This window comes from Natator depressus, chromosome 1 (genome assembly GCF_965152275.1).
Source record: "Natator depressus isolate rNatDep1 chromosome 1, rNatDep2.hap1, whole genome shotgun sequence".
NCBI classification, from domain to species: Eukaryota; Metazoa; Chordata; order Testudines; family Cheloniidae; genus Natator; species Natator depressus.
In genome coordinates, this window is record NC_134234.1 from 224,112,761 (window position 1) to 224,134,841 (window position 22,081).

Below are 22,081 nucleotides of genomic sequence, written 5' to 3' on the forward strand. Positions count from 1 at the left end.
ACTTGTAAATGTGAATGACAATGCAAATGTACTACAAAAGAACAGTGAATTTAATAAATTCAATCTTCATGAATTTAAAGAATTAAGTGATTGAACTGACACCAACCTTCAGATTATGAAAGTTAAAAATTAGTTTATCGTGCCATCGATAAGCATGCTATTCATTCATGACTTTATTTTTACAAATTTCAAATGGGAGTATCTATGTAAAAATTAGAATGATCAAAATTAAGAGCAGCACTGACATTTTTTGGCTGAGCTAGAGTTTTATAGTGTGGTAGGATGACAGAACATTTTACCCTAAGCTTGTGCTAGTGTATGTGTGTATATTTTAATAGAAGTGGGAATGCAATTTTTTTAACTGCAGAGAACTTCAGTTTCAGATTATCCATTATGGTAAACTGTTAAACAGTTCAGAACACATATCAGATCTTACACACAAGCCTAAAATAATTGATAACATTTTAGTATCAGTTTTAGGCTTGTGTGTAAGATCTGATATATATGTGTTGTATTCTTCTTTTAGAAGATAGAGTAACATTCAGAGCTGTCAGTCAAGATGCAAATTGCTTAAGCTTCTCCCATTTTTGCCACCAGAAAGCTATACTTTGGCCTGAAATGTATATGGCTTTATTAATTGCTTCCTCATCTGTGAAAGGTTTATCATTTCTCAATTTGTTATGTTAAGTTTGGAAGACTGCTTGACTTGTGTCATCCTATCCATAAAAAATATCAGCTGGCCGTTACCAAAGTCTTTGGCAAGTACATGAGTGCTATTGTCGTGGCTACTGAAAAAATAGCAAGGGATTGCATTCGATTCCTAAAGGAGGAAAGAGCTGAGCCTGAAACATTTCTTGCTTTGGATTACCTTGATGTAAGTTTTTTTTTTTTTTTTTCTTTTCATCAGCAAATTAGTTGTTTTAAGATTGCTTAAGGTAGAATTTAAGTTGTATAAGGATATATAAAATGTAAGTGTTTAAGCACAAATAAAGCTATTGTAGAGACATTATATGCCTCAAAAGGTTCCTTACTGCTATAAAAACTCAAACCCTTCCCCTTTCTGCACTGTGTACTTAAGACCCTTTATTATAATTCTATCCCTTGGTTGCGCCTCCCTCGTGTAACTGGTTTTACTGTCTTCGGTATATATTACATCATGGTTTTATAAACTGGTTCCTTAAGCCATATAGTAAAACGGATCTGTCCCTAAACTTGTAGCATTTTAGAGAAAACTACTATAGAGGCCTGCAATTCAGACTTGTGCCCCAGGTTGTCCATAGTTTAGTATTCTGTCCCAATATGGAATTCTGTTTGTGTTGTAGTTTTGGCTCCTGAAAGAGCTCAGATACAAAGTTCTGCTATATCTTGAGAAAACATTTCTAGCCCTTTTTGTATTTACTAAAAACATTTTAACATAAATTCAGCCTATTGGAAACTGATTACTTCTGTAGATAGAAGTAATTTTATACTTCTGAAAATAGTATTTTCATAGATGAAACTCTGTTTCATCCTAACAAAAAAACTTGTTTTGTAATCAAACTGGAATCAACTATTAATTAATGGTGCATTGTGAAATGCACCGGACTCAGGGAGTGTTTTTAATGGGTAACTGAATTCCAACTTGAACTGTTATGGAACAATAGCTGCATGACTTGATGCTACTTAGCCTTAGCTGCCTCCTGTTCTTTTGTAAAGTAAATTCACATACCTCACTGAGGTCATCAGTACTGTTTTTTGAGCCAAAGTTTAAAAATTACTTCAACCCAACTTCTAATTTTGAGAGCCTTACTGCTTTGCCTCTCCTCTCACTCGGCAAATTAGGCCACTCTTCTAATCAGGATTTTGTGCCCCCTGCAGTAACTAGTGCCATAGATGCCAGTATTTCTTTAATATCATAAAAGAATTCTGGCCAGAGCCAGATAACAGGCAAGTGCTCTCCAAAACGATCTGAAAACCTTTTAGGGTGTCAAAGGAATCTTCTAAGTCTTTGGGTGAAGTACCCCAGATAGACTGCTGTGACCTCTGTTAAAATGTAACCCTCTCAAATTCAAAGGCAGGGGGTCTTTGCCTGGACTGGCAGGAAAAAGGGATAGTGGCTCTTTTAAGGACTTTCCTCTCGGGCATTGGGGGGAAACGAGGGGGAGGCATCATCTGAGAAGTTGGGTGGTCTGGTAGGGATCAAGTAAACCATTGGCCCCTGTGCACTTGTAGGAATGTGTATATACCCTGTCCCTCCAGCCTGAGTTTCTTGTCAGATCAGGATTAGCAGCTCCTACCATGGGGATTAGTGTAGGACTGGGTTTTTGGTCTGCCATGGGCATTGCATTAGTTACCTCTTTGGGGATAGGGAAAGAATGGCTGGGGCAGTGTGGTTTCTTCCACCTTTGCCACAGCAGCTCAGGCACCTGATGGGGTCAGACAGGAGATAAGGTTCAAGTTGTTGGCCGTTTAACAGTTGGAAGGTGTCAGCACAGGTACGTGTTCCATTGGAAGGCCATTTCCTGATATTCCAAAATTGGAAGTGGACTTAAAGGAAAGTGTCCCCTAAGGCGGGGAATGAGCTTCCTAATGCCTGGTACAAGCAGAACAACCCCTTTCCCTAGCCCCTTAATCCCTTCATGAGGGGAGAGCAGTGGGGTCCCAGCAACATTCTGGGGACCAGCTGTGTAAGGGTCGGGGACTGACAACAGCTCCCCACCATGTGGAAATAATAAAGGGAAGGGAATCATGACCAGGAGTCATTGCTTGATAGTTCCCAGATGAGCTAAGTTAATAAAGTTGTAGCCTAATTAAACCACATCCCCTGCATCTAGGTCGGTCTTCCCATATGTCCAGGACAAAGATGTCTCTTCCATGGAGACTTTAAAAGATCTGTGTGGCAGGAAACTGCAGTCTGGCTTCAAGAAAATAGGTGAATTGGTCATTAAAGTAAATCCTGCCTCTGCAGCCATGGGAGAATCATTCAGCAGTGGAACCAATATGATCCTTTTGCATAGGAGAGAGATATGGGAGGCTACACAAGTGGATGCATGCCGGGGCAGTGGAGCCCTGTTAAGCATATTCTTCCACTCCAAGGAGACGTGGTATTGCAGGAAGAGTTATTGCAGCCTTTAGGTCTCTCAGTGGCATGACAGACTGGACTAAGTGTGATTAATGTCAGTGGCAGCTGTGGGTGCTCAGCATATCTGAAAATCATACCATACTTCTTTAGATGTCTGTGTGTGATTTTGATGCCCAAGTTTAGGTGCCCAAGTTTGTGTGTTGATTCTTACATGAGAGAATGCTAGTGATTGCAGTGTGTTAAATTGTTTCCATCAGTAATTGGGGTTTAATTGAAATAAAATCACTGTACTAGAACTATGACAGAATCATCATTCCCATGTTAAAATTGAAAACCTGTTGCTGCCTTTTAAATTTAATATAGGCAGTCGCTATTCTAGGCACTGATTCGGGGAAGCAATTATGTTTTTTGCTCCATAGAGATGGATTTAAGCACATGCTTATGTATATGCTTAAGTGCTGTCCTGATTATGGATGCTTTTTTGAATCGAAGTCCTAATGTTTTTACATAAATCCTAGCACCTTTGATTGTGGGTAGATTTTTAATGTTACTTTAATGCATGTTTTGTCCAGTTTTTATTTACTTTAATAAATGTAAATTCTGTCTCTTCAGAAGGCACAGGTATGACCGAAAATATGGATGTTTGTTGTTAATTTTGTTCATGCAGTTTACTATCCCACCAAGGTACTTGTATGTCATTATTTCGGCTAGTTCTCCAGAAGATTGTTTTTGCTTTTTAGATTAAGCCCATCAATGAAAAATTAAGGGAGATAAAAGGATCTAAAATGATGATTGATGTTGTACAGACTCCATTTACACCCCTGAAAAAAGTGATTCAGTTTGTATGTGGGAATGGTCTGGTCTGTGAAACTGTTAAAGAAGCAAGACAGATAGCATTTGATGGAGCAGTGAGGTTGAAAGTAAGAAACTGAATTTTGTTTCATATGTTGTTTTCATCAGGTGGATTGCAATGATATGTTTAATACCATTTGAAATAACTTTGTTCTATAAATATTCTACAAAATATGACTTAACTAAAAACTATCATATTGCTCTCGCCAGTTTACGTAGAAAGGAACTTAATCCCCTGAAATTTCACATAACCCATCTCTTTCCAGTGTGGAATTTTTCTGGAAAGCTCGGAGGGAAAAAATTAGAAAAGGAGTTTTAAATTAGGGTGCTGAAATATTTCCCTACAGTTGACTCTTTTTCAAATGCTCCTTTTTTTTTCTTTTTGCTTGTTATATTTAAAATGTTTGGCTGAGAAACATAAAATCTGTTTTATTGGCTTTCTTGCAGAGAAGTGCCTTCATATGTTCTTGAGGGATTCCTTTGTGAGCATGTGTGGGAGGTGCAGACAAAAGTTTGCACTATATGGTTGAAAGTCTCCCTACTTCATTCTGCAGTTCCTCTCCACTGACGTTTATACATCATAATAGTACATGCGGTAGCTCCCTGTCATGTACCTTCTGAAGACTTGTTAAAGTCTGCAGAATGGGAGCCCTGCTATGATAGTCCACTTTAAATATAAAATATATTAAAAGTCCCATTTCCAGTTCATGGGATTAATTTCTGATATGCTGTAATGCTAATTTATATTAAAACATTACTCACTGCAAAATAACACTACTTGTATCAGTTACATAATTCTTGTAGCTTGCTCAGTATAACTCTGTGTAAGCAAGGGTTTTGGGGCATGGTCCAACTAAGTATGGAGGTTACTTATATATAGTTACATTCACTTGTTTGCTCAGAATTTGGTCCATTAGCTTCTAGAGTATTGCAAATGCACAATTTCTAACCTAATTCCTAACTAAGTGTTGCAGATGCACAATTATTAGTATTGTTCATTAAAGAAAAGAAAATGTCTTTAATTTTCAGACAGTGTCTCTTGATGGAACTTTATTTTTGAAATCTGGAGTTATCTCTGGAGGGTCAAGTGACTTGAAATTTAAAGCTAGATACTGGGATGAAAAAGAGATGAAAGAAATGAAAGAAAGAAGGGATAGGTTGGTTGATGAACTAAAGGTAAGTCCACTAAATAGGCAATTATATCTTAACACTAAAGGCAAAATGGAAAAAAAGTTATGAATGGAAAGACAGTCTGAGGAACTGTTCAGTTTTTGTCAGCTTTTAATTTCAAGTTAATTTATTTCATTCCTGATTATTTTATTTTTAATGCAGGATGGGGGTAGTGGAATTAGTAGTGGCTTGTTGATCAGAAGTGTTGCCTGCCTGTTACCTTTGTTCCGAGAGGGAATGCAGTGTGACTGCATGCAACTGGGCCATTCGTTTATCTGTAACCCACACTAACAGTGTAGTTTTGTTTCCCCCATCTAGTGCATAGTTTACTATTTCTGGGGAGATGAGACCAAGCTACTCTCTTTAGTGTGGGTTACGTAGATGGAGACTTGCCTAACTGTTAAGAGCTAGTTTTGCTATAGAAAGTATTGTGGTATGGTAGGAGCACTTTGTGTGTTTCATCAGAGAAGCTGTTTGAGGCATTGCTGTAGTGACTAGTGAGAATAAAATTGTAAGCGTGCAACAGAGAACAATCTTTCATGAATTGTGACTGTAAAACTTGATTTCATAGATTTTGTTGGGAGGGCCAGAGCAGTAATTTATCAATTTATGCCCTTTTACACTAGAAAGTGAACCAATGTTTGAAAAGCATTTTCAAATATGCCCCACACCATCAAAACTTAACTTGATTGTGGTCAGCTGGCTCACGTAGATGTGGCTTACCTGTGCTAAATTTGTCTAATTAAACACCCTGTTAAATGGAAGTCGGATTATGATCATAAAGATATTTTCTGGCCCGTGAATAGAGTATTGAGTATGAAGTTGATTTCTGTTTTTAAAACGTACTTTTTATGTATATTTTCTCATACAGTTTTTGAAATCTGTTTTAGGAATTAATGAAGATCAAACGTAAGGAGACTGACTTGAAACAGTTACAGGCACAGTGCCAGGGAATTCAGACCCGGCTCAAATATTCGCAGAGTGAATTAGAGAATATTAAAAAGAAACACCTTGCTAATTTCTACAAGGTAGTACAGAATAATGAAGCACCTGTTTTTTCCTCTGGTTTTGGTGATCTTAGGCCTGGTCTACACTGGGGGTGGTGGGCGGGATCAATTTTAAGTTATGCAACTTCAGCTACATGAATAACGTAGCTGAAGTCGACGTACTTAGATCTACTCACCACGGTGTCTTCGCTGTAGTGAGTCAATTGCTGACGCTCCCCCGTCAACTCTGCCTGCGCCTCCGGAGTTGACGGGAGAGCACTTGGCTGTCGATTTATCGCATCTCAATTAAATGCGATAAATCAACCCCCGCTGGATCGATCGCTGCCCTTCGATCCTGCGGGTAATGTAGACAAGCCTTTAGGTTATAATTTTTATGCTTAATAAACGTTGTAGCTAATACTCAATACAACATCCACAAGCTTAGTAGATCTTATATTTATTTTCTTTATGTAGTTGTTGGAATTATATTTAGCAAGTAATGGTTATGATTAGAGAATTAATAAAATTAGAGAACAAGATTAATTACTATATTAAAGCAATGAGGCTTTCCTTTAGGTGTTACTGTTTTTAAAAAAAATTTACTTGACACTCACCTAAACTTGATCTATAGTAGCCCTCGCAAAAAGGTGCATGACTCAATAAGTCTTAGCTGGTATGTTTATTTGTAATATGTAATTTGCTTTCCGTTCTGTAGAATTGTAGCCATTATATTTAAATCAATAATAGTGATTTCAGAAAAAAAGTTGTAACTTCTTAACTCAACACAAGATAAATAGCCATAGTGTCAGAAGCATCTATTTAGAATATCATTCATTTTGTTTAAAGAAACCAGTATAAATACTTATTTCCTTCTTCCTCTTTGTAATTAGGAAAAATCTAAGCTGGAAAGTGAGTTAGTAAATATTAAATCACAATATGCTATGCTGAATGAAGGACTGTTACAAAGAGCAGAGAAAATTGAAGAGTTTCAAAAGAAAATGAATGAGGTAACACGTATAATGTTTCATGACAAATTATGGAGTTACGAATGGTTTACAGCAACTTCTCTGAAGGGTAGAGAGTGAACTCATGCAATTATGAAACCTTTAGTGTCTGAACAGTAGCTACAGTCTAGATGTTCTAAATCACTCCAGGGAACATGCAGCATGCTATACTATGCTACCAGTGATGTCATCCTAAAAATTAATATTTTAATATGTGTGTTTCACCATCCAAAAAAACAGGTTTCTTAGTTACTGTGAGTCAACTATACAGGGCTTGATAGTTGAAATACAGTTCTCACCAAAAGCACATTTTCCAAGCATGTTGTCATTTCCTGTGTAAATAATGTAGTGCTTGCTTTTATAGCAAAAGAAAATGTAGATTAAGAATTTCCTAAGAATAGTGTATCTATTGATGGTGTTAAATAAGCCTGAGTATTGATGTGTTTATATATGATGTAGTTTTTGGCATTACATTTAACTTACAGCTGTTTGTGAGAGCTTTTATTTTTCTTTCAGAGATCCATATGAGCTTGTGCTGCATGGTTTTTAAAATTTTGTTCCTCTGATAAGTGCAAAATGGAGTACTCACTGTATTTGTATGTGTCCCATTGTCTCTTGAACTTTGTAAGCATAATTTTCCAAATCTTCAAACTCATTTATCTGTTCATTATGTTTAGGTTATATGTGTGAGTTTGTAGATATCCATTTTCTAGTCTGGGGAAAGTTTTTTGCTCTTTTTGTCAGTAAGAGTAACCTGTGGTAGTTGTACTGCTGTGATTCCACTGTATAAATGTGGAGAAGGGAATAGGATTTCTAACAGGGAATAAGCACTCTCCTCTGTGGCACAGAGCTTAGCTTTGCAGAAGAATTTAGGGGCAGGAATGGGCCTGGAGGATCGGCAGCTCTGCATACCCCATAGCCTTCTCCTTCTCCATAGAGAGTGGGAGCCATGGGTTCGAGTGTGAGGCTAATATTCCAGTTTGATACCTTGAATTGTCTCTGGAGTAACACTGCTCCTGCTCTGGCACAAACGGCTGAAGTAGGGATTCCTCTCCTCATCCTATGAAGTTCACTCATACTGTCTGGTTATTTGGACTTCACCTCCACTTTGAAAATTCCTAGTGCAACTAAATTCCCAGCAGCTTTAAAATACATTATGTTTCTAAAACTTCTTTAAAATCTTGCCCAAAATATAAAAAATCTTTTTTTATAAAATGTTTCTCTTACGTGAATTAAAAAAGTTTAAGTAGTTTGTTTGGGTCGTTTGTTTAAAGGTTGAAGATGCTGTATTCCAGGACTTCTGTGAAGAGATTGGGGTAGAGAATATTCGTGTATTTGAGCAAGAACGTGTGAAACAGCAGGAAGAAACTGACAGAAAAAGGTGTTTTTCAAACAAATGAAAACTGCTGTAGGCTTTATCAAAACGAGTATACCGGTAATTTAGTAATTGCATAGTTACTGTAGGAAGGATTGCCAAAGCCCAAGAGATTTACTGAAAGATGTCAGATTTTCTCCATCACAACCTATCTAGCAATCCTAACAATATGGTAATGTGCTTATTACTGGGAATCAGCTTCGGTATACTGTCTGTCTGGGGCTACTATGCCAGCTGCAATATTAGTCCACAGTAGTGTTTCACAACAAACTGGTTAGATAAGAATATATTAATAATACTGTACATTTGACATTATTCTTCTTGTTTATTGCTATTATATATATAAAAAATACTGTAATAATCTAAAAACAGCCCAGAGAAATGGCTTTATCATTAAATTTGTGAAAACATTAATGCTATTAATCGAGGTGTAGTGGAGGCCACTCTGCCTCACTACACGAGGTCATGCATTTCAAAGGAGAACCAAATGTAAGGACGTAATGTTTCCCATATAAAAACACCCAATGACAAAATTAGAACCTCATACAAGATATTTTCAAATTGATAACGTCAACAATAGGGATTTCATTCACATACTTAAGTGACAAAGGACAAGTTTCTTTCTCAGAGGAGAGTCAGAAGCACTGGAGACTGGTGTTCTGTTCAGGATTGGATATGAAGTCATCCCCTTATAATCTTATAGACTGAAAACTCAAAATAAGGATTACTGTTCATTTTTTGTATCCTCAGCCAAGCAGACAGTGATTCATGGACCTTAGAGTTGTTAACTTTGCCTGTATTCTAATACAGATTGCCAGTAATAGAGTCCAATTCCTTTTCTGCACCCAGGTTATCTGTTGAGTCGGTCATTCTGATGTGATGTCATCTCGAAACTTACTGAGGACAAAACACTTTCCTTGCATGTGGCTGAGATTCAAATACTTGTACAGGTTCATAGTTGAACAGGATTTTAAACTTCAGAATAGTGGATATGCTCCATTTTAAATCCTGGTTTTAGATCGCAGAGAATTGGTTCAGAGGAGGGTGGCTTTAAAAAGCTGGTAACAGAACAATAAAAGGAGAAGCTTTCTGTATCGATCATGAGTACATACCTTGTACTGAGAAGCGAGAAGCACTAAACTTCGTGTTACTTTTGTTTCTGATGGGTCAAAATGTTTTTGTGGAAGTAGTCATCAATATACTCAGGACGAGTGTGGGGTTTTTATTACTACTTTCAGTATATCTGCGAGATACTTCATTTGTGGATTGCATACTTATCCTGCAATGGTCATCCTGTGTCTAAATTATCATGTTAAATTTAGTGTGCTCTTTGCATTTATATTCAGTTATTCTGAAGTAAAAATGAATGGGGTACATTTGTTTTGCAGTCTTTTTTATGGACTCTTTTAAATCAGTGCTAAACTGATTTGAGTGTTGGCCAAAAATAATGTTATTACATTATGTTTGGCCAGACTGGAGTTTGAAAACCAGAAGACACGATTGAGCATTCAGCTCGAATACAGTCGTGGCCAGCTACAAAAGTTGGTGAACAAGATCCACATGTTGAAGGAGGCAGTTCGTAAGGATGAGGCTGAGATTGTCAGGCTAAAGAAGGTAACTGTTACATAGCAATGTCTAATTGCAGGAGAGAGGGAAAATATAGAGAATCATTATTTTAAGTGAACCTGATACTTATTTATAAATATGTTCAGAATATTCAGTTGTATACATTTTAACTTTGAAACAAATACGTTAAAATTAACATGGTACATGAACTGGAAAAAGAAAATATTAAGAGCAACCTTAACTCTGCTTGTACATGTGCATTACAGGAATGTCTTTAATTGCATGAACATGCACCATGTATGTATCAATGGATATAGATAAACATGCAGTTAAAATATTAATAGCACATTGTTGAGGTTCTTTAGCAAATTTTACTAGTGACCGCTAAACTAATAAGCATTTATATCATGCTTTTCATCTTCAAAATACTTTACACATAGTAAATATAGTCAGCGTAAAATAACTTCATCATAACTGAGCATACAGAATGGCCTCATATATTTGTATGAAGTAGTTTTTAAAGTTGACTGTACATGTGGATACTTTCTTTGTATCTACATGTACATGAATTGAGTGTATTCAATTCTACATGAATTAAGTATTTCTACTTGCACCTCAACCCCAGTTCCTTAGTAGTCCTGGCTGTCCATGCTCACCAGGAACCCAACAAAAGAAAAGGATCCCAAAAGACTTAACGATTTGGGTGAAAGTCCTCCTCTGCTTCATTCAAGCTGAAAGTGTCAAATTTGCCAGGTTGTCCTAACCGAGTACAATTTCTTAATATGGGATGGGATGCCACTCAGCAGACCCTGCCTCCCCCCCCCTCCCCAGAAGAGAGAATAGCTTAATTACCTTGTTACAGTGGGCCAGGGGGTAACAGAGTCAGCTCTTTAGGCTGCAGTGGATGTGGCAGATACCACAGTCTGGTCCATGGCCACAGTCTGTTACCATGTAAATAGCATTCTGGCTTTAGGCATTCTTCATGAAGTGCAAGCCATAACTGAGGATTTACCATTCAAAGGATCAGAACTATTTAGTGAGAAAACAGCACCCGGTAGTTGCTAAAGGACTCAAAGGAGATGTGGAGGTCCCCAAGAATCTGTATGCCTCCAGTGTACCATCATCAATCACAACACCAGGATAGGCAACAAACACCTCCATATCCCAATCAGTCTAAAAATCTATAAAAGTACGGAAGAGGTTGATAACTCTCCTCGACACCAGCCACGCACAGCACTGCATTCATGCGTTGGCAGACTTGATAGTTTGGTTGAAAGCTGCACTGGCGCTAGTCAACTGAGCAATCTCTTGAGCACCAGCCTCCTCTCGTCCCACAAGGCATGGTTGGACATCACCACTATCAAATGGGTGCTAAAGGTTGCCACATGCTTATACCATCCAATTCTTCTCCCTACCCTCTTCCTGTCTCCTTTCTCATCCCTCTTCAGGGATCCTTCTCATGAGAGCCTTTCACAAACAGAATTGTCCTTGTTACTCTGGCTGGTAATAATAGAGGAGTTACCTCAGGAATACAGGGGAAGAAAGTCTATTCACTGTATTTTCTTATTCCAAAAAAGAAAAAGGGGTTTTGGTCCTGTCCTATACCTGAGAAGGCTCAACAGATAAATATGCTGTCTCAGATTCAGGATGGTAATGCTTGTGTGCATCACTTTGAGGTTAAGACTGGTTTGTGACTTTCAACTTGCAATATCCATACTTCCCTAGTACCATCTACCTGGCTCATAAAGTACCTCAGATTTCTAGGGGGACCAAAGCATTATCTATACAGAGTCCTACCCTATGGACTGTCCATGGCACTGAGTGTATTCACAGGTTGCCTAGCAGTGGTAGTGAGATATCTAAGGAAATAGGCACTGCGTGTCTACCCATACCTAGATGATAGGCTGATCAGGGTCAAGTCCCAGGACTGAGACCAAGACAGCTCTACATTGAATCCTCTCCTTGCTCTCCTAATTAGAGCTTCTAATGAATTATGAAAAATGGTCTCTCATGCTGTCGAGGGTGAATAGAATTCATACTCAACTCATGGTCAGCGTGAGCATACCTGCCAGAAGAGTCCTTCAGTAACTTGTGCATGATAACTCACACATGCCTGGGACTAACAGGACACACATAGGTGTGTTCCTACATGATGCTGCTTGCAGAATCCTTCTGTGGCCATTAGATTTGTGTACTTCCCAGCCAAGCATCATTTGAGCACATTGTTCATGGTACCACCCCAAATATTGTGAGCACTTAACTGGTGGCTGGATGCTTCAAATGTGAGAATAGAGGTGTCCTGCTTGACCTCCTCTCTAACATAGACAAATATTATAGATGTATTTAACCTTTATACATTTTATTATTATTTTACACAATTATTATAGATGTGTTGTAACTTTTTTATATATTTCTTTATATTTTAATTTGCTATACAAAATAAGAAGAAATGCTTTTAAGACATCATGTGGTTTCAATCTCTACAAAACTATTGGATGATAGTTTATTGGCCGTTACTATATATTAAGGTAATCCTTTGAGATTAAGACTATATGTGCTCTCAATAAAATTCTTTTGGATCTTTGTTTAAGAAAGTACCATGAATAGCTCACTGGATATATAGGAATCTGTGTAGTTGAGTATTTTCAAGTGCAATACTTTCACAGCATGAATAGCTTTATAAAGAAACTGACAGCTAGTTTGTTATACCAATGTAATACGGTATAAAGGTTTTAAACTTTGATTCCCTCTTGCTATATAATGGCATATTAGGCTTTTAAAATAAACTATAAAAAATAATTTCATATTCTTAATGTTATGTTATGCAGGATGAGGAAGAATTTTTACTAATGGTGAATGAAATAATGGAGGAACAACAGCATCTTAAGGATAGATTAATAACGCTCAAAACTGAGGTTACAAAAGCCCAAAATGCAGTTGAGGAATCAAGGAAGAAATTATTAACCCTTAATAGGTAATTACTAACTGTATTCGGGTATAATAATTAGTTTAGTAATTTCAAAAGAGGTCAACACTTTAGATGCTTGGACCTTTTGTGGGAAGTCCGTTGTCATATTGGATCAGGCTTGAGGTCAGTGTAGTCCAGTGATCCAGTCTCCAGCAGTGGTCAGCACCAGATGCTACAAAGGAAGGTGTAAGAACCTGTAGTGGGTAGATGTGGGATAATATGCCCTCCTCCCCCATTAGGTCTCATCCTGGTCTCCCATAGTTAGAAATAGTTAAACCTTGAATTTTTGATTAACGTCTTATCGTGACTTTTAGAATTTTTTCTGTTTGCACAGTGCTACACTCAGTGCCTGTCAGGTATTGCATATCTTGAGGGAAATACTAATTTTAGTTCGCTTTCTTGTCCTGCTTCTGCTGCTAAATCCTCTTCTGTGGGAATGGTTCCTCCTTTAGTTTAGTCCATCTTGTCGTCTTCAATCCTGCTTAATCTCTGTGCATATATTCTCTTTTAGCGTCTCCTACTGAATCAATACATTATCAGCCATTGTTCAATCCACTGACTCGTTGTCCTTTTTTGGGGATAAACATGTATGTGTTAGCTAAGAAAATTTGTGAAATATTTCTCATAGTATACTTTATTCATAAAAAAGTTCTAAGAATTCATAATTTCAATACTCATCTATACAGAATATATTGTGTAACAATAATTATGATAAATTAGTTTTTGACTGCTCACTATTAGCACACACTAATTATACTAGGATTATTGTTCTGTCTGTCTTACTATTTAGCCACTTATATTTTTACAGTAAATTGATTAGGTGACCTTGAATTGTATTTCAAGTAACGCTAGGAGAAGATACTCTATCAGTTCACGGTTTGAAGGGAAGAAATCTTCATGAGCAGAAGTATGGGCTGGTAGGATAGTGATTGTAGTTGATGTAGTAAGTGTGTGCTAAATTCTGAAAGCTTGAAACTGTTGAACGTTGATGATATACCAAGACTGTTATTTTCCGCCCCTCTGGTATTGGTAAAAGAATCCATGTTTGAAAAATGACTTTAACGGTCTGCTTAACTTTAATTCCTTCTTGGTGCTAATGCATTATATAGGACTTCAGATCATTACAGTACCAAGTACTTACCTTTTAATGGATAATGTAGACTACAGTAGAGAAATACTTATGGTTTCTATTAGTACATGCCTGATTGGTTTCCAAGTTGTGTAGTTATATAATTTTAATAATGCCAGTGTTTTAACAGTTTCATACCTCTTGTATGGTTGCAGGGAAATGGGTAAGTTGCAAAAGGAAGCTATATCTATTGAAACCTCTCTGGAACAGAAAAGATTAGAGAGACATAATATGCTTCTTGAATGCAAGGTCCAAGATTTGAGAATTTCTGTCTTATTGGGGTCACTGGATGAAATCAGTGAAGTAGAGGTACTGTAGAAAATACTTATGAAAGATGTATTATAGCAGAAAACATATATTCCTGAAGTAAAATGTTTTTTTTCCCTAATGGCTGACTGTCCTGGTTACATAATAATGTAAAATAATATAGGCAATGGCCAAATCCATCATTATGCAGCCAGTAGAAGGGGCTATCACACATTTTTACACGCAACCACATTGGCAACATCTTATTGAAAATATATAAAAGCTTCATAATACAAAGGCATTGCCCTATCAACATTGCAAATAAACATTTAAGAGGATGCATAAAGACAAAACTATTATTGCAAAAATGTAAAACCTAGGGGCTTAGATAGAAAATCATTCAAATCTGAATTTCATCCTATTGAGGACTCCTCCTTAGATGATATTCTGACATTTCTCCCCTATCCTAAATATGAATATTCTCTAAATCTGAGCTTCCTTCCTCCAACAGCTATAGAAATAAAGTCAAATAAATTAGAGATGGAATATACTCTTAGGAATACTTATGACAAGTCCTCCCTCCTCACTTTCACAGTGGGCAGGGCCACTCAGAGGATTTTGGGAGTCTAGGGGAAAATCTGAAACTCAGGGCCCTCCACCCTTCCAAAAAAAAATCACCACTGGGGGGAGACTGGTCAGGGGGTTGGAGGGCTGGGTCCGGGGGTTGGAGGGCAAGCTCACCCTGCAGTGGCAGCTCCTGCTCTCTGTTTGTTTGAGAGGCTTCCAAACCAAGTGACGGTGAGACTCCGTGCCAGGTTGCAAAGCTACTCTGTTCCCCCCCGCCCCCCCCCCCCGAAACAGGTGCCCCAGGGCAAACTGTCCCTCTCCCTGCCAGGTGGCTGTGTCAGCAGGATTGCCTCTGCCCTTCCCCCTCCCCCCAACTGCTGTGAAGAGTAAAAAGTCTTTGCCTTTTTCTCAGGAGAGAGAGTGAAAGGGAGGAAGGAAATTTGCAAGGAAGCTCCCTGGATCCAGTCTTGGGAAAGCTCCTCTGGGTGAGGATAGGCAGAAATGGGTGGGAGAGGAGGAAGGAAGAACAAGGGGACAGGGGCATTCAGTAGAGAGAGAGGAGTTTGGAGGGTACTCATGGAGTGACTACATTGGCGGAAAGGAGATGGCATATGGTGAGAGGGGGCTGTGGCTGTCATGGAGTAGGAACAAGGTGGATAACTTTGAGGGGACGTAGTAATGTGTCACTGATGTGTGGAATATGGGAGGGAAAGTAATGGGGTACTGACAATGGGGAAGATGGAAGCAGCATGTGAGGACTGGGACACAGCTGAAGTCGGTAATTGTTGACCCAGGCTTGCAATGAGTAGGAGGCAGTCTGCTTGTGCTCCTTGCCCAGCAGCCTAAAAAGAAAGAGAGTGGTTTATTTTTTCTAAGGACAATTGATTAGAAGGGGTGTTTTCTGTTGACTGATGTCCCTTGGAGCCTTTCTTGAAGGGGATTTAAAAACTTCCTGGAAAGCCCATTCTGACAGACCAGAAATGGAGTTAGTCCTTTTTAAGTGCACTCTGGACAAATCCACTTCTGCTTTCATGTTAACCCCACAACTGCACTTGCTGGATTCTTCAAACTTCATAGAAAGACAGCATTTTCGACTATTAATACCTCCTGCTAATCAACTAGTAAACCATAATGTTTGATTACAAAGTGTATTAAATAAATTAGGAAAGGAAAAGTTGCTCCATTTTTCTCCCTCATTCCATGTCATGTAGACGTTGTTTTTAAAAACTAAGAAGATCACTATTTCTGAACTTAAAAGCCCTTCATCTTTGTTACAGCTGGGAACTGAAGCAGAAAGCACTGAGGCTACTGCAGATATCTATGAAAGAGAGAGAGCAATTCAGATAGACTACAGCAGTCTAACAGATGATCTAACGGTGAAGCCATTTGTTTTATTTACTTTATAGTACTATAGAATGATGCTTTCATGCATTCTTCAGCATAATCTTAAACAAATGTTTTGACTGAAAACTAGTAAGCTTGAGATTTGATAGCAGCCATTTCCTGTTAGACATCGTGACTTTTTAGCATTAGTATATATGCATTTTATCGATCAGAATATTCCACTTTACAAAAAGTGCATGCTATAATTTAAAGTTAAGTGCAAATCTAATGGAGGAGGAACAGAAATTCCAGTTTTCCTTCATACTACTGCATTCATGGGGCCCTGCAATAGAAGTCACATACCTGGCCACAGAACTTTCAAGAATAGTGTTTGGCAGATAAGGGCCTTGTATCAGTTCCCCGGAGCCTTGCATTCCATAGACCAGTGGTTCTCAACGGGGGTACACGTACCCCTGGCGGTACGCAAAGGTCTTTCAGGGGGTACCTCATCCAGATATTTGCCTAGATTTACAATAAGCTATATAAAAAGCACTAGCGAAGTCAGTACAAACTATAATTTCATACAGACAATGACTTGTTTATACCGCTCTGTATACTATACACTGAAATGTAGGTACAATATTTTATATTCCAATTGATTTATAATTATATGGCAAAAATGAGAAAGTAAGCAATTTTTCACTAATAGCATACTGTGACACTTGTATATTATTATGTCTGATTTTGTAAGCCAAGTAGCTTTTAAGTGAGGTGAAACTTGGGGGTACGCAAGACAAATCAGACTCCTGAAAGGGGTACAGTAGTCTGGTAAGGTTGAGAGCCATAGCTGTAGACCAAGGATATAAATACCCTGTCTTCTGTAAGAATCCTTTGGATCATCTGTTCATCTTCTGGAGAGGTTGCAGAACCCGTCTTTCCCTTTCTCCGTCATGTTAGTTTTCATGAAAGAGTTGTAAATAGTTAAGTGGAGTGGCTTAGATCGTTGAGTGTAATATGCACTCAATCTTTTTTTATGTTCTTGTTCAAGATGACCAATCTGTTGATAAGAGTTAAGATACTTTTCTTGTCCCTCTATATTCCCTACTGTACAACGGCACAAAAAGGGTGTTTTATATCTCAGGGAAATGTGCTCAGGCCAATCTGCAATACCTGCAAGGCCTTGCCCCAAAGGACCAAAAATCTTTTCCACAACTTGCTACTGCAAGAAGCTGTAGTAGTGAGTCTGGAAGAGCTTTGCTTGTGCATGGGGAGAATTTTTTAGGAAATGTGGCTGCTAATCTGTTGACTGATGTCCCTTGGAGCCTTTCTTGAAGGGGGATTTAAGAACTCCCTGGAAAGCTGCTAATCCTGCTTCAGAATATGGAACTCCTCAGGCTCGAAGGAGTTGGTCATCGTTTTGTAAAGGTCTTTTATAAAGATGCTGAGGAACAATCAAAATTGGTTCTGAGGGCTAAAGATCCTACCTAGCTCTTCAAACAGAGCTAAGGAAAGCACTTTTACAGTATCAGAAATTCTTCTTCTCCAGCAGAATGGCAGGGTAGATCACCCAGAGCTCAAGTTGCTTCACATAACAACAGAACTGTTTGGTTTAAGCCTTATATGATTGGATGTCTTGGGCTGTCTAAGGAATTCAAGGCAGAATATTAAGAGACCAGACCCCTCTGCTAGGAGGTGTCATGCTGCCAGATGGAATTGATTTAAAAGGTTTTCTCAAGGCAGTGGCCTTTGACCATGCTTCTTGTCCATTTTATTTCAGTTTAAATTATCTTGGGCATTTAAAAAAAGTTTATTCCTGACTATTGCCAAGGTCTGCTTGGCTGCTGTTTCTGCTTACTGTGTCCTGATGTAAGGGACACGTGGTATTTTTCCATCTGTGGTGAACCAGTTTGTATAGGGCCCTCTTGTCTGGGAGCCTGCTGATTCTATTCGCAAGTAATCCCCTTTTATGGCTTTTTGTCTTCTACTTAGGACCTACAGTCTGATAAAGAGATTGAGGCTCATCTGACACGACTGCAGCAGCAAATAGTATCCAAAGAAAATGTTTTATTCAAAACAGCTGCACCAAACCTAAGAGCATTAGAGAAATTGCAGACGGCTAAGGACAAGTTCCAGGAATCAGTAGATGGTAACACTGAATCTTCCTTATTAGTAAACATTTCTGTGAAAATTTTCCATCCTGCATAATCCTTATGCTGAAACCGGTCCTATTTTTTATTTTTTTTTATTTTTTACTCCTTTCACATATTTGAGTATTTCCTTTGTGTTTGTATCAGAGACTTACTACTAGAGGCCCTGTGTTTTTCCTTAGTTACACTTTTATACTGCCATTTCAGATTAGTAATCTTATTTATAAAATGTTGCATCTTATTCCAAATTATTTCTTTAAAATTTTGTGTTCCATCATTAATTCTGTTTGTATCTTCACCAAAAATATCTTTGTAAGCAAGATATAGTATATTCCTTGATAAGAGGTTTTATTAAATTTCAGAGATGACTGATTTGCTAAGAATTTTCTGCTAATTTCCTTAGAAGAAGCAATCCATGTACCAGTTACCATATCTTTTCTGGAGCTCAAAACACAAACATTACTGCAAAATTAGTGGCGTGCTGTAAGTAGCACATTACTGAGAGTGCAAGGAATTCCACTGCCACACCCAAATATAGACTTATAAACTGCTATAGAGTTTACCCAATCTAAATATACAACTGAACAACCTGTGCTCAGGCAGAGCTCCATCTCTTCACACATCAGTCTGGTCTTGTGTAGGGAAAACTGGAAACATCCAAACAATTTTCTAGGTTTTCAGTCTCAGTAGCTGAGCGCTGGGAGCAAACTTAAGACATTGCCATGTTGCTCATATATGCACTGAAGCTGTTTTCCGTTTATGTTGCAATACAGATTTCTCTAGTAAAATGCTTATTAGCTAAGATATGGATTACTAAGAGAATTAAACTAATTTTAAGTTTATTATTGAGCACTTTCTGCAAAGCTGAAGTTCAATTATTCTTTCATAGCTTTTGAGGCCAGCAGAAGGGAAGCCAGGATATGTAGGCAAGAATTTGAACAGATGAAAAAAAGAAGATACGAGCGTTTCAGCCAGTGTTTTGAGCATGTCTCAGTAGCTATCGATCAGATCTACAAGAAACTCTGCAGAAACAGTTGTGCTCAGGTGTGTAATGTTTTCAAGTACTTGGTTTAAAAAAAGTGTACTAGCTTACTTTCCCTCAGTTGGTAATTGGAATTATAATACTGAAAGTTTCATTAACTAGAACAGTAGAATTCATTCACTTTTTTTTTATTTTTTTTAAACTCTCCAAAGATAGGTTATGGTTTCAGTCTTGGACATGAAATTTATGCAAACGGACTAGAAGACAAAGATCATTAGGAGAATCACAATTATATGAAGTGAAGAAAAGATAGTATCTACCAGTCTGCACTTACCTGCAGCTTTCTTTTGTGCAAGAGAGGGATGGAATAATGTGTTCATTCTTTTGGGAGTTTATTTGATTTTAGACTTCTGGAATATCACGAAGGATGCGTAAAGTATATTCATTACTTTTGGCTTTTAAAGGAAATATTATTGGTTCACAGATCTAATGGTGGGTATAGCAAACATCCAGAACATTCAGATATCCATATAACCAGTTAACAAGACTATTTTAGATATCTGAACCCTAGCATTTTTGTTTTAACACTCCTTACACTTCTCTAAATAAATGTGGGGGGGAACCACTCTTACATATACCCAGTTCATATCAGTATAATTAGTTATAAAGAACTATAGAACAATTGCTCCTCTGTATTAACTCCTCATCAGTCATCTAGCATGTACTTCTGAAACTTCTAAAAGAAAAATATTACCAGTCTTTCAAAGTAAATTATAGGAAATCTCCCACACAATTTGTGCACATCAAGTTCAGCAAATTTTTAAGTATTTCTGCAGATGAGTTCAAGTTTTGCTCCATACCACAGACACATTTCTCACACTTATTCTCCCTCAGAGAGAGCGTGAGAATTTAATTGTATACAGGAGATCTAACAACATAGATCTTCACAGCGATAACAGATATATCTTCTTGTGCCCAACATACAAGATATCTTTTCTGGCCTCCTAAAACCCAAGTTCATACCCTTTCTTACTGAAGGAGGCCAGGGAGTTAAAGTTGAGATCACTCAGCAGTGTTAACCTCTGTGCAAATTTATACCAGCAGCATAGCAGTTAGCAATCCCTTACTTGTATTTTAAACATAGTGGGCTAGACCCAGCAACAGATGTACTATAGAGAGTGAGTTGGAATGATATGTAGCCTCTGACTTAATTTATACAGTCTCCTATATGGCTGTTTTTAAAGAAATGTTATAGCCATTTAACAAGATTTTACTCCGTCATTTGTTTTAAAAAAAAATTAGTGCAAGACAGATTAGAGGTATGGCAGAGATTGGTAATGAACTAAAACATAAGAAATGTGTTTAATTCCTGCATACCTTCATAATTTAGCTGGGCCGGCCAAGTTTAGTGGAAACATTATTATTATAAACAAGTAACATTGGTGAGGGAGCTACTTTACCTGGTAAGTTACTTAAGGTTCTCCAAATCCATATAGGGGCTCTGAATAAAAGATTTAAGTTGATGATGTCCTTTCAAAATAGGCAATTAGACGGTTGGGGAAAGTAAACCCCTCTTCACTACATAGAAAAGGATAAATTTCCTTATCTCCCAGACAGTGTTTTGTAAAACAAAGCTGACACATGTACAATCAGACAGAGAAATACAAGGCTTCTCTCCTTTTTAGACCTTTTGAAGTCTGTTAAAACACACATGAATATCTGTCATGGTAGATGGCAGCTATGTTCTCTGTCTTCGAATCAAAGATCTCCTTCCAGTTAGAAACAAATAGAGTTTACAGTAAATAGTGTATTTCTAGGGAATATTGTAGTTTTCACTCAGAGAGGTAAGAAGGAACTAATAGGTCATTTTTAATTTTATTAAGCACTGAACAAAGTTGCAAGAGCACAGAATAGAAAACCTACTTGGAGTGGAGACATCCAGGTAGAGGGAGCCATTTTACTTGCACTAAGAAAGGAGAAAATGCTTGCCAGGATAGAGGATCAGATTTACATAGATAACGCTTCTAATTTAAGAAGGCGAATTTTGAAAGCTGAAAATTGACCAAATTCGTTAGTTGTTTGTATTAAATTTGAAGTGGATATTTCAAGAGATGACATGCTGTCATATCAGCTGCAGCATACAAGGTTGACTTCTGAGTGATTGCCTGCCTGAAAACTTGCAAAGGACTGAAGAGCAAGCAACTCAAGTAAATTGCTTAGCAATGTCAAAGAGTAAGGGAGAAAGCGGGCATCCCTGTCTTGTCTCCCTCTCAAGTAAAATAATCAAAGGCAAACTTATTGGTCATCACAGCAGCTCTAGGAGAAGCATACAAAATCTGAATTCCTCTCTCTCAGGGTCTGGTCCACAGATCCTCAGTGAGTCATCACCTGTCTGTAGTTGTAGGGGGCAAAATCAAAGCTGATTGGACAGCTGAGGGACTAGCCCCCACCTTCTGGAGTCCCCCCGCAGTTTTTTGTTACCCCCTATAGCTACTGGCAGGTCTGTAGTATCAGCACCTTGTAAGAGACAGAATTAAGAAAAACCTGAAGAGACAAGTTGTCTGCTGTCTGGAATTGTCACAGTTGTTGCCTCCTATCCCCTGACTATTCAGGTTGCAGGCTAGGAGGATGGATGAGAAAAGTCCGAACAGGAGACCAAGCAAGGCTGTGTTCCTCCTGCTCTGTATTCCTGCCAGATGGTGCAC

The 22,081-nt window shown here is 38.0% G+C and overlaps 1 protein-coding gene across 1 annotated transcript in view; it reads left to right on the forward strand.

Annotated features, from left to right (window-relative positions):
• The window catches only part of SMC1B (structural maintenance of chromosomes 1B), a 57,453-nt gene that overhangs the window by 18,123 nt on the left and 17,249 nt on the right, over positions 1–22,081 (forward strand). The window contains exons 10-21 of the mRNA XM_074936455.1: positions 689–874; positions 3,802–3,981; positions 4,943–5,089; positions 5,974–6,111; positions 6,960–7,076; positions 8,348–8,454; positions 9,921–10,062; positions 12,843–12,988; positions 14,267–14,420; positions 16,202–16,300; positions 18,237–18,393; positions 19,284–19,438. Coding sequence (XP_074792556.1) covers positions 689–874; positions 3,802–3,981; positions 4,943–5,089; positions 5,974–6,111; positions 6,960–7,076; positions 8,348–8,454; positions 9,921–10,062; positions 12,843–12,988; positions 14,267–14,420; positions 16,202–16,300; positions 18,237–18,393; positions 19,284–19,438 — 1,728 coding nt within the window. The remainder of the gene's footprint in view (positions 1–688; positions 875–3,801; positions 3,982–4,942; positions 5,090–5,973; positions 6,112–6,959; positions 7,077–8,347; positions 8,455–9,920; positions 10,063–12,842; positions 12,989–14,266; positions 14,421–16,201; positions 16,301–18,236; positions 18,394–19,283; positions 19,439–22,081) is intronic.